The sequence below is a fragment of the Globicephala melas genome, chromosome 3 (genome assembly GCF_963455315.2).
Source record: "Globicephala melas chromosome 3, mGloMel1.2, whole genome shotgun sequence".
NCBI classification, from domain to species: domain Eukaryota; kingdom Metazoa; phylum Chordata; class Mammalia; order Artiodactyla; family Delphinidae; genus Globicephala; species Globicephala melas.
Window position 1 is genome coordinate 65,799,987 of NC_083316.1, and position 14,114 is coordinate 65,814,100.

At 32.7% G+C, this 14,114-nt stretch overlaps 1 protein-coding gene across 6 annotated transcripts in view; it reads left to right on the plus strand.

Annotated features, from left to right (window-relative positions):
• The window catches only part of XRCC4 (X-ray repair cross complementing 4), a 372,319-nt gene that overhangs the window by 151,863 nt on the left and 206,342 nt on the right, over positions 1-14,114 (plus strand). For all 6 annotated transcript variants that reach the window (XM_030847096.2, XM_060295978.2, XM_070045162.1 and 3 more), the window contains one exon: positions 12,146-12,293. In XM_030847096.2, coding sequence (XP_030702956.2) covers positions 12,146-12,293 — 148 coding nt within the window. The remainder of the gene's footprint in view (positions 1-12,145; positions 12,294-14,114) is intronic.

Sequence of the window (14,114 nt, forward strand, 5' to 3'; positions counted from 1 at the left end):
AATAATCATATGACCAACAAGAAATGTGTTACTGTCTGTTGAATACTCATTCTTGAAAGTCTCCATTTCTTTCACCCTCGTGTTTCTATATTTTCTCTATCAAGTTATTTGTCTAAGTTTCTTCCCAGTTATTTTTTTTTTCATCTTTGGCCTTGGTTAGGCATAATACTTCTCACTTTTATTTAGGGCATTTACAGTTTTTGGTTTTCTAATTTATGTATAATCTACATGTATTTATATAGATATGGATCCATTTATCTATCTGAATAAACACCAACACAAGTACAGACTTTTTTTCTGCTTCTGTACTTTCCCGGCTGTGTTATGGTAACTTCCCTCTGTAACTGTGTTTCTTGGCTAAGATGTCTGGTAACCATTATTTACAAATAATATACTCTTTTGTACAAGGTTAGAATATTCTCCACAAGGGCATTAAATGCCAACCGTAGTTTAATGTATTAGGTTTTGAATTCAGTGTTTGCTTTATAATGAATATTACAGGCTTTTTTTTTAGAAGTTATGTTTATGGATAAACAAATCAGTCAAACTTTTATGTTATTTTTTTAAAATTATTTTTATTGGAGTATAGTTGATTTACAATGCTGTGTTAGTTTCAGGTGTATGGAAAAGTGAATCAGTTATGCATATATCCACTCTTTTTTAGATTCTTTTCCCATATAGCACAGGGAACTCTACTCAATATTCTGTAATGGCTTATTTTGCTATCTTTGTTTATGTTTAACTACAAAAGGTTTGCTCTCTTTTAGAGTCTATTTATAAAATCTTCAGTATTTTCCTTGGTGATATTTTCATTCAACAATGATACTTTGAGCACCTACAACATACCAGGCAACATGATGAACTATTTTCCTAAATGTCAGTTTATTTTGCATTAATTATAAACATAAAAAATGTGGGAATACACAGCATTTACATCATTGGAAAGACATTACTTATATTGGTAGTTTTATCATTTTTTTCATTTTATACAAAATTATAATACCTAAAAATTTCTAGCTCTTCATAGTAACAGTTTGTCCATTTTCATTTTTGACTAAACATTATGGTAAGTGCATCTGTGCAAAAGCTTGTTTTATGAATTTCAGGGAGAGTAAGACGCATAACTCTGTGAGGCCCACTATGGTATGATGTCCCTACTTCCCATTTCATGATTAAAATACCTTGAGAGATTGAAATTTGGACTAGTCGTTTATGAATTATAGTGAAGTGGCATCATAGATATACTTAATTTAACCTTATTTAACTAAATTTTCTAGATAAATATAGATTTTACAAATGAAGAAAATCACATTTTTAAATAGTTCTGCTGCCTGCCTGCTATTCTACTTAACAAGTATATGTCTACAGTAGTGGATATAATTAAGCCTGACAAGAGTAAATACCATTGTGAAAAACCTAGGAACAAGTATGACTAACTTTAAAGTTTGGGGCTATTGACAAGGAAACCGTAATTACTGATTTAGGTAGCCAAGCAAATAAGGTGATAATGTGACCCAGGAAAGAAAACAATGAAAAATTAATTTGGAACCATAAAGAAATCTGAATAAGGAAGCATCAGAAGAACTGATACATCTTTCATAGAAGGTTAAGATAATGACATTAAACTAGAATAACTAGGAATTGAATCTTTCTGTATTGATGATGTGTTTAGATTACTGAAAACCTGGGGTAATTTTCTTTCTGAATGTAATTTCTCTATGAAACTATGTACTATGGTATTCATTAAGTAGTTTTGCATGAACATTACCATACAGAGTTATATATACTGTGTATTATTGTACTTATTGGACAATTTAAGGAATTTTCAAGGGTAGTTTTGCTTAATTGTGATTGTTTGCCTTATTCACTGACTTTACAATAAAATTTAACCCCACTTTATCTACTTCTCCTTAGGAAAACCCAAAACAGTTTTTCTCTATTTTCCTTCATCTGTGACCTTAACCACTCTTCTATACTGCAGTGACAGAAGGAGTAAAACGTACTATGAAGGCACATAGAAGGGATATCTAATTGACACTTCTAAGGCCTCCTGACAGAGTAATATCTTTACTGAGATATCAAGGATGGGTGTGAGTTAGCCAGTGGGTGGTAGATGGTGGAACACTATTCCTAGAAGAAGATCACATGTGCAGAATTCAGGCGTAGAGAGAGAGGTAGAATGGAACATCAAACAAAATTCAATAAGGCTGTAAAAGTAAGCTGAATCAGGAAAAGTAGGAGACAATAAAGTTTATTAGGAATTTTATCTTTGTCTTCAAGGCAGTAGAAGATTACATGACTTGATCAAATTTGTATTTTTAGAACAATTCTCCTAGATGTTTTGTAGGGAATGAAGTGTAACTGCTTTGGCCATTTATAAGCTATAGCAATAATCTAGGTAAGAGATTATGGACGTACTGGGGATGCAGAGAATTATTAGACAAATTTAAGAACTTTTTAGGAGGTGCTGATTGGATGTGTAAGATGAAGTTTTGGAAGGCATCAAGAATGATTGTTTGGCTATTGGCAAGTTGTAGGGATAATGGCATTATGAAGGCTTTGTCCTGAGACTGCACATTACTGAGCAACATGTTGAAAATGATTGCAAGACAAACTTCATAAACATGTGAAGAGTATACATTCTAACGTGAGGAGTATAGATTCATAATAAACTAATAAATTTCTGAAGTATTATTCTCTTTGTCAAATCAATGCCTAAAATATTTTTTGCTCTTATTTGTTTACTTTTGAGTATTAAGATGAAAGAATATACAAATTATTTGTTTAAAAATAAACACTTTACAGGGTTTTTATTGAAAAATTAAAACTCTGTAAGCATTATGAAACAGTGTAAAATGTTTGGAAATGAAATTTCTGAAGAAAAACTTTCTCATTTGGTTAAAACATTTAACCCCAAACTAACTTAAAAGTGCTTCAAAATGGTCTGAAAGCACATTTCTTTTTCTTACCAAATAATATTAAGGTAATCATTTTTAAAAAGCATAACAACTTAAATTGTAGAATCAGGGCATTTTTTTTTCCACCGGAAATAACTATTTGGTCTAACTTCTCCACACCTGATTTTGTGGATTAAAAATAAAAACCTTCACAGAATTGTTACGGGATTTACACTAAATCATTAAGATGTTGATTAACAGAGTCAGGTTTAGGATCCTTGTGAAGTATTTTGCTAATTCCATGTAAACGTTATCTTAGTTATTTGACCATTTGGCACATATTTTTTCTTAATCCTTCTTAGTGAAAGTATTACTTTAATCACATTTGGTTTGAAAGATAGTTGGCACAACATGCCTAGCACCACAGATCTGGGGATCTCCCTTTTGAAAAGCATCCCACAGTTGTCAAGGGACACCTCAGAAATTTAACTTCATATTTGCTTCTTCATACAACTACTCCAAACTGGCTAAGTGATACCAGAGAGGCATTTACCTTATTGTAAAGGAGTTTAAATAAGTGCAAATATCAAAGTTATTCTAAATCTAAGATTAAGCAAATACTAGCAAAATGAAGTGGGAAAGTCTGTCATGTCACAGAACCACAGTCAAGTTCTTCTTCTTACCCCTGTGAATATTCAAAGAAAGGGTTTGTGCTGCAGGTTAATGACTCTTACCTACCCCGTTCACCAGCAGAGGAAAAAGAGGTAAATTTAATGAGTTCATAAATCATTTGAGTAAAAGCTGATGTTATTGTCTTAGAGTGGACTCAGCACAAAATGTTTGTTTAAAACTTCTGGTTCAGGTACTGATTCAATAGAAACACAAAAAAAATCCTTACTTTTTTTGGATATCAGCTTTGATGCTAACTCTAATAGTTTAGTAAAAACATCTTACGAGTATTGTATAAGAATGATTTTTCAGGATGAGTACAGATTCAGCAGAAACAGGAATGGCAAGGGTAAGGTTTTGAGTTCCATCCTGACTCATAATGACTGTAAAGAGTCAAATAATTACTCAGAAATAGGCAAATTAAGTTGGTATTAATAGAGAGAAAATGTCAACATTTTTTATTTTGACTTGCTAGTTACACTAGTGATCTTGTCCTAGTTCTAACCAGTTCACCTAGAGTCACTGAAGATAATATAATGGTAACACATTATTAAAATAGAAACAAACTGGAAGATTCCCTGTATCATTTCATTAGTTTTTGTATTTCACTTATTTTTGTCCATTTTTTTCAGTTATACTAGTTCAATAAAATCCTCTTGAAGCTATGTAAAATGTCCAGGTTTTATTAAAAGTTGGCCAACATAAAAGAGGATGAAAATTTTAAAAAGCTTTAAATCTATTAAGAAAATGCTGGAAAAAAATGTCTTAAGTTGACAGAAGTCCATACCTGACTCATGTACAACAATGAAAGCTTTATGTTGGCTCCAAACATTGCATGATGTAGGTCATAGGCAGAGACCCCTTCATAAAGCTGGTGAAAGCTGAAAAATTGTGGTTTTGTTTTCTGAAAGCTTATTAACCATTAAAATGACTTTCCAGTGTTTGTTATTTTGATTCATAAAATAATATAAATTGAAGGCTAATGTTGCTCTTTCATAAACTGCTTTTCCCTACTAATATTTTTATTTTCTTAATGTTAACTGGACTGGCAGCAGCAGGCATAGCTAATCGATAGTGTAGTATTTTATGTAGATTTAAAATAATATTTTTAAAGTTATTATTAACTCTATTCATACTTTAGAATTTATGCCTATCAACTAATATTTATTGAGGAATTATTATGTATTAGAGACCATGCTCGTCCGTCTTATACCAACAGTGAATTAGACAAGCTCAGCCCCTGCCTTCATGGAGTTTTATAAATATTAGATAAATTATTAAAAGTATGATGAAATCTACTAAGGATGTTGTGGGGACTTATGAAGGACTACCTATAAAGGTAATTTTACAGTTTCAGTTCAGATATGTTGTTCGAGTTCATTTTGGAACATCCTTAAAACTTAATTTTGAAACCCAGTCTTTTCTTATCAGGTTGCTCAGAGTGAGCTAGTCTTTTGATTTTCTCCTTTGGGAAACCTACTTCAGAGCTGGTTGATACTAACAATTATGCTTTCAAAAGAAATACCCATACAAGAAAAAAAATAATAAAACCAAAAACCTGGAATAAGAAATCAAGTTATAATTGGTGTTTCATAATGAAAAAAGAGGAATTAAAGCTTCACAGATTAATTTGGAAAAAATAGTAAAAGGCTGGAAAGTTCTGCCTACCTTAGAACTTTCAAATCCGTGCCTTTATAATTGCTTGTGTAAGTTATGGTTTTCTTGCAAAAATAGTTGTGTCTTTCTGCCTTTCAATTATACACTTTTTGAGTACATGGTGATGGTGTCTTTGGGATAGTGCCTGACACATAGAAACTACTCAATAAATATTTGTTGAATAAGTGAAAGAATAAATGAATCCTTAAGATTTCAAGAACTGAGTTCATTTGATATTAGAATTCTTAGAAATATATTTTTAAGTGGATTGTTTTGTAGATATGGAACAAAACTTAGTACATTCAACTTATATTTTTTCTACACTGTGAACACTTCTGAAGCCTGTATTTTATCTTTAGTGGCCCACCCTGCCTCTGACATTGAAAGTATTGGATTTCCAAAGATGACCTTTTGGGTTACCCTAGTGTCAGTAAGTGTTTGTCATTAAGTCTGACTCCCATCTGTGCTGACTTTTGGAAAAGTGTATGCACATGGATGTGCGCACATACATACACTTTTAAGTGTTTAGTGCGATGTTAATTATCAGTTTATTTGGTGATTGCTAATAATAGGTTAGACCATTGACCTTCCGTGTAAGATGGTCATCAGTTATTCAGGTTAGATTGTGAAAGCTGGGTAGAAACTGATTACAGATTTAGAAAAGGGCTGTTTGACGAACGGGTGAGGGAAAAATAATGTTTGCTTGTTTGGTCAGATTAGAAATTTACTACCTCAAGATAAGTCACTTTAAGATACTGCTTATTGAAGTATGGTGTGACTAACCTTATCTAAGCTTTTTTTGCTTATCTTTATACCTGTCAGTAAGACAAACTACAGAGGCACATTGGTTGGTTATTTTCCTTGGTGAAAGAAAGAGTATGTTTTTTGAAGTTTCAGATTTACTTAGGGTAGTATTTTAAGGTTTGGATTTTGGTTTTTCCCCTCAATATTTTACATCTTTCAAAAGAAAACACAATGACTTATTGATTCTAACACTTAATAAACATTTATGAAATGAATAAAATAGCAAAAAACAGCCACAGCAGACTGGCTGATCTATATTCATAACAGATGATAGTTCTGTGACAGTTGGGTTATTTTGAATTTGGAAAACCATGAATTTATCTTAATTTTTTAAATTTAATTTTTATGTGCCTAAGAAGCTATAGAAGATAGCCTGAAAGTTCTTCAGATTCACCTAAATGAATCTCAGTACACAGGTGTTGAATTATAATGCTATATACCTGAAACTTATATAATAGAAAATAATAATAATAAACATTTAAAATTTAAAAAAAAATGAATCTCAGTTTGATCTTTTGTAAGGACACACACATTTTGTTAATAATACTTATTGCTGATATCAAATATTTCTGAAAATATCAAATATTTCTGACAATATCAAATATTTCTGACACTATGATTTATAAAACAGTTTATATTATCCCATGTAATCATGGTTAATATACATTTTTTCACAGAGGAACTTAGAGATTCTGTAATACATCAAAGGTAAATGGCAGAAATAAAGATCCCAACCCAGGTCTTCTGATTGGATTTTTCCCTATACTTCTTTTGAGTTCCATAAGTAAATAAGTTTTGATTAAAAAAATAAGATACACATTTCAAAATAAGAGTTCAAGTCATCACATTTCTCATGTATAACACTATTGGGTAATACATTAGGAATATAGCAAACTATAAGGCATGGCCTCTAGCTGTTGGGTGTTCATAATCTATTTGGGCAATAGGAGATATATATAAAAAGAATAACAATACAAGATAGTATGTGGAAAATGAGTGGTTCAAGCTATAAGCCCTATAGAGAAAGGAGAGATTGCTATGGATTGGAACTACTAGGGGTGACTGAAATGACTGAAATGGGCTGTGCTGATTGGAAGACATTTAAGACAAGGAAAGTAAGGAACAAAAAAGGAAGATGTAGGAAGCCTGGAGCCCTTGGAATAGTTTATATTCTATGGTAGAAGGTTTGTGGGAGGTATGGTCAGAGAGGCAGGTGAGGGTCATGTTGTAGGGAGATTTGAATGTAGGACTAGGATCTTAGGACCTTATTTTATAGGTGATGGGGAACCACTCAAAGTTTTTTGTTTGGATATGGCATGTTGTAAATAGCATACATTTTTTTTCTGGTCTAAGGACCTGAAGATCAGAGCCTTCTTCTTTCAGTAATTTAAGAGCTAAGGAGCCATTGCCATGAATAACATGTCTCAGGACATTAATTTTTTTGTGTGGGAGGGAGGTGGGTTCGGGGGCTGGAGATAGGTGTATATGTTTGGCGGGGGACCAGAAGGAGAATGGTGACAATCTCCATTACAGTTCCATAGACTCTTTGTGTATATGAAGATATGTATATTATGAAGAAGGAAAAAAAATCCATAGATATGAGATAATAAAGAATTCCTAATAAAATTAATTATAAATCTGAAAAATGATTTTTTAAAATATCAATATTTAGGTGTTTAATCATCAGAGACTTAAGTTTACCAGGTAGTTCAACTCATGGGGCTTAGGCAGTTTAGCCAACAGTGTCATTTCACTTCAACATTGAGAGCACCCAGGAAGGCCAACACTCTGCCCCTCTCATGTCTGAACTACTGCTGCCAAACTCCTACAGTTCTTCTGTCAGATGAGAAGAAGTGTGGCTTTCTGTGGAGCCTCGTTTTACAATAACAAGGCTTGTGTGAAGATTCCCCATTTTCTAGAGGCAGTGAAGCTAATTAGAACTTGAAATTCATCCCACAGCTCTGCCAATCAGTATTTCAGCTGTAGTAAGTTAATTGGCAATAGTTTTTTCTTTTCTTTCTTTTTTCTTTTCCTTTCTTTTCTTTTCTTCTCTTCTCTTTTCTTTTCTTTTTTTAATTTCCTGGAAATGGTGAAAGACACATTGTTATGACAAAGAGACTGATGATAATATTAAAAACTGAGAATTCTGGTTGTGGAATCTCAGAAAAAATCTCCCCTGTCAATATCAGATTCATACTCTTCTGCCTGGATTTGAAAGCTTGCAAATTTATTTAACATGTCTCTCTATCTTCATTTTCCTTCCTCTCTTTACCTGCTGCCCATACTTATCCAGTCTCATTTCCTGCATCTTTTTCTCTCATGAACACTCCTCCAAACAGGCCACACTCCTTCTCATTACCCTTTGAACATTTGTTATTCTTTCCAACTATATTCAAACTCTTCCTCACAGCTAAAATGAGTATGTATTACCTGGTAAACTTAATATGAATTGATTTTTTCCCTTAAAAATGGCATACAAAACTTGAAAGTGAAAACTTTGTCACCATTAAAAATATCTAGGGTTATGAATAATATAGACATTTTGGAAGTTCCATATTTGGCTTTGTGTAGATATAGTTCAGATCTCTTCTTTTGTATATAAAACAGCTTTGCTTGTTTCAAGATCCAGAATCATTGTTCAAGGTATCCAGAGTCAGAATAGAAATAAAGTATACAGCCTTGAGACCAAATAGAATGTGAGGACCAAACATCAGCAGAAGTAGTGGAGAGAGGTGGGATGGCTTGAAATTTGAGGAATGCTCGAGCTGAGCAATTTAACACGTAGGTACCAGATGTTTGGAGTAGCGCCTCATTTTCCTGGTTACTGGCATTGCAGTGTGAAGAGGAAAGGATAAGATGGAATGTTTTCCTTTTTTAAAAGGCTGTATAATTATTATCAAAACTTCATGTTAAAGACATATATATTAAGTGAAGCTATTACAATATGATTCGCTATTGCATGTATGTAGTAAACTGAAGGGAAAACTGTTTCTCATGGTGCAAACACAAACCAGAAAAGATATATTTGGTTTAACCAGTAACTAAGCTTATATGGTAGTCATTTTTCCTTACGGCAGTGTTACAGAGAGCTACACTGTAACTGTAAAGAGAAAGGAATAAAAATGGTGCAGTAAACTGACGTGAAACTCTTGGTTATACAAAACTCTTAAGTTCTTTGTGGTACATAATGGTAGCCACCAAGAAGTTTAAACTGTAGGAATAATAATAAATTATCAGATTAGGTTTTCCTACATATACAATTATCAGCTAAATACTTATTAACAAGTAAAGACAAAATAATTCATGAACTTGTTCTATAAGCTTGAAGAAGTTCCAGCTGTATGTCCTTTTAGGTGTTCCAGTCACCCCCTCATATAAAATGTTCACTTTTGACAAATATAAAGATTCCTGAGGTAGGAATGGCAATTTTTCCTGGCATCAGGCAACAGTAATCATCCAGAGTTCACAACTAGACACAGAACTACTTGAAGATTTAGCACAGGGCATCATCTCTAAGAGTAAACAAACCTCATTGGATTCTTATAGCCTGTTCATAAAATGGTGGGGAGTATCTCTAAAATACTTTAGCCAATTTTTGTATCTTAAATGCCTTTAATTTTACTCATGAGAGCTCATATGCAATATTCATTATGCACATTTTCATACCTTGTTTTCACCAATAGATACACATTTTTGTCGTTCAGTATACTAATTAGTAAATCATCAGTTATTGAGATGCAAATAAAATAAGTGCCTCTAGTAGCCCCCTCAAGTATATAGACTTTATTATTAGAATCCCAGAAAACTACTCCTGGTCCGTAATTCTTGAGTAGATGCCACACTCTTACTAATACACACCTTTAATCACATTGCATTTTAAAGTAAATTCTAGGCATTATAACAAATAATATAACCATTTGATGTATAAAATATCCTGTTGGGTGCCAATGCGTAAGTTGTTATCCGGAGTTTTGAAATGAATGGCAGAACTTTTATGTAACTTTATTTTTTAAAAGTTCACCTTACCTTTTAATTTAAACTTAACATTCTTCCCTCATAAATGTCCAACATGTCATTAAATGCAATCTTTCTCCATTTTACAAGTCTATCTACAGTTGAAGCATCCTCTAACTCTGATAGTTTTGCTAGTTTTATTCATAGACAAGATTGTACTTTGTTGATTGCTTATGTGATTGAGTAAACCCCGTGTAAGAGCTGACTGGGTAAGAAATCAGAATTATCTTCCTTAGTCACCTCATAGCTTAATAAAAATCAGGGAATCATTCAGCTGGAATACGTTCAGAGAAAAAACCCCTTTTTATTTACCTTTCTTTACTCCCAATACATTTTTAGAGGTTAATAAAATAATGTATAAGAAATCTAATGGAACTTACATGTCTTAATAACTTAAGCAGCTTTGGAAAGTAAAATATGCTTTGATGAACATTCAGTTAATATTTTATCAATAAGTAATTTGCCTACCAGGCAGAAATATTTTTTAATTGTCATAATGATAAAATATAAAAGCAAAAGCTGTGTGATTTGGGCAAGTTACTTAACCTCTCTAAAGTCTTGGTTTCCTTGTAAATAAAATGAAGTTAGTAAGTACTTCACAAGGTTAAAGATTAATAAGATAATATTTATAAAACCCATAGCAAAGTGTCTAGCACATACATTCTCAAAAATGGTAGTTATTTCCAGGGAAAAAAAATCAAAAGAAGCATTTCAAGAGAGTGGTCAGTAGTGTCCAAGTGATATCAGGTCACTCAGAGAAGCCTGGACTGCACAGAATGAGAACTCAAAATGCAGACTTTTCTTCTAGAATGTGATACATGTGTGCCTGAACAACTACTCACTCTGCAAATTAGCACACTAAAATTAATAGAGCTTATGGGGAAAAAAAGTTAAGTTTTGGGCAGAGCACTTAAAGTCTATGCAGCTTTACATTGTTGTTGTTAGTTTCTCCAGTTACAATCCTAATCAAAACATTAACTCCATTAAATCTCTAACAACATTTGCACCAAGCATCACAGTCGGCAACCCTTTGCATCATCATACTTCCTCTTAAATGGAGGAGATAGGAGGTATTGAATGCATTTGATTGCACTAGTTTCATCAAAATTAAACATCTGATTTGAGATACAGGGAGAAATGTCTTCACAGCTCTTTAGGTATAATTGCAGCTTCAGCAGAGAGCTTAACCTTTGAAAAGTATAGGGTTCTTGACTCCACTAAACCAGCCCCTGTTTGTGCTAACGGGATGGACTTGTATAGGATTTTTAGACACTCATCTCCACTTTTTAAGGCCTTTATACATTGCTAAGGTTTTTCTCTTTAATTGGGGTGAAAGCTTGCCCCTGATCACTTTTAAACATTAACAAGCTGGAAAAAAATCATATGAACCAACAGGACATCCAGAGTCCAAATTATACTGATATTGTTCATGATTTACCAATAGCAAAGGAGCTCTTCTCTTTTACAGAAACATGTGTTATAGAGAATATACTGTGTATTGGATGGAACAATGAATATGCTGAACTCTCCTAAAGCTCTTGGCAATTAAGTTTTTCATAGAGAATAAAGGAATATAAATCAAGCCTGTTTCTATTGTTGCTTCTGTTTCATGTATATCAAACATTTTTCAGGGTAATTTAATGGTTTAGCCACATTAGAGACATCTGATAGTATTTTCTTACATTTTTCTTGTGCTTATTCCCTACAGTTGGCTAAAAAGTTTATGAAAATTATCTCTGGATCACTAGAAGTCCCCATTCCTGCTAACAGTTACTGTTTTGCTGTCAGTTTGATTCATTATTCCCATAGCAGTATCCCCCCCACCAAACACCTTTTAGAGGTGCCTCTAATTCAGTTTTATCTATGCATTTGAGAAGGTTGTTGCTCAAGATAGGCAAAGACCATTTTGATCAAGTTGTTCCGTGTGTACAATATACTTCAGATTTTATATTGGTATTAAAGTATTAGATACTATCTAACTAGCTCACTTCACCAAACCTGAATAAATAAAAAAAATAATTTTGCTATATTTCAATGTTGATACTGTGCTCAAAAATTATATGCATAATTTTGTTTGGTCACATTTTTATGTGATTTTATTTTAGCTGCTGTAAGAAGAGATGATTCCATTATTTCAAGTCCTGATGTCACTGATATTGCACCAACTAGAAAGAGGAGGCAGCGGATGCAAAAAAATCTTGGGACAGAGCCTAAAATGGCTTCTCAGGAGCATCGGCTTCAAGAAAAGGAAAAGTAAGTCATTTTATTCTTTGTCAAATAGTGAGATGACATTTAAAAATCTAATATATAATCTTAAAATTATATTTTTATTTCTGAATTTACTTACAGCTATTTTTAAGAACAAAAATTATGATTTTGGAAATTGTAAAATGTTTGAATCAATTTATTCTCTGGTTTTTGGGTAATTCCTATTAATATTTAAAGCAGAAGTGCTAAAAATATAAGTAAATTTTTTTTCTTGTGGTTTTTATGGATTAATTAGAAATGGCATGTAGGATACTAAAAACATTAGAATCCAGCTTGTGTTCAGTAAAGAACTTCGATCGAATTTACTGCTTTAAAGAGACTCATAGAACATTCAACTTAGCCACTTGATTTGATTATGCTTGGTATTTTTTCAAGTAAAATATCTCTTTGTAGTAATCTATTTATTTCTCTTAGATTTTGGAATTATAAACTGTATTTTCACTGTTTTTCACTTTTTGCTTCAGACTGCCCTCCTTCAGTATACATCCCAATTTAGTTGTCATATGTTGAGGTGTTGGGATAACTAACATTTCATTGCAGTAAAACAGTCTGCATTTATACGGAATATTATCAGTTGAATCCAAAATGAATGTACAAATCATTTGTACGTGTGTGTGAGATATATATATATATATACCCTAAGATTTTATTTCTTTTTCTCTAAACTTTTGATTAATTTAGCAAATGGTAGTTGAACAATAGCCTTGTGACAGATGATATTACAGACCACTGGTATTCAAAGTATGGAATGAGGATCTGAGGGTTCCCAAGGCCCTTTGTGACGATCCACAGGGTCATCCCTTCTTCAGTTCCATAGCTATGTGAGGCCAGATTTTCTTCGTATATTTTAATTAAAATAATAGGTCATATCTGTTTGAGTGCAGAAGCTAATGAGAATCTAACTGTTTTCATTCAAGCCAGCCATCAACAGATTTGCAAAACATTGACCTCGCAAGATTTTTTGTTTGGGAAATATAATGATTTTTGTAAAGAATATGTTATTCATGTTATCATATACTTGGTTTATTATTATTTTTAAAATATTTAATACATATTTTAAGTTTTTTCTCAGTTTTTATTTTGAATATGGCAAATACAGTCCACATGAATAAAAGTTCTTGAGGTCCTCAAGAACTTTTGAAAGTGTAAAGGGGTCCTGAGAGCAAGAAGTTTTAGGATTCTGTTATAGACAATGAGGATGCCAAGACAGGCACAATCCATGCATTCAGGAAACTGAACCTGATAGGAGGGAGTTTTCAAGTTTCTTGCATAAAAGTTTGCATTGTACAGTTAATAGTGGCATTGTTTTGTTGTCTGTTTATCATTGGGTTTTGAGTTTATAGTTGCATTACCATGGCTTATTAACCATTATATCCCATTAAATTTAGCTAGGAAGCCTGACTTCATTACTTGTTTTCAATTCTAAGCATATGCTGGATTTCAAACATTTCTGTCAGTCGCTCACAATGGTATTTCCTCTGTATCTCCTGCAGTAGCCTCTCAGTAGAATTTACATTCATTGTATGACTACCACATGATTTCACATTGTCTAAGGAAATGCCCAGTAGTTACTGTTGTTTGTTGAGAACAAAATAATTGTAGCTATGGCTTTCCCTCATTCATTCATTCATGTATCATTCTTTTAACATATGTTTACATGCTGAGCAGACTTGACACAGTCCCTGATGTCATAAAGCTTAGTCTACGTGAGAGAAGACAAACATTACTCATACGATTACATAGATATGAGGAGTACAGTAGTGGAGTAGAGAGCAGAGATTTAGGCAGAGGAAACAGCCTGTAAAC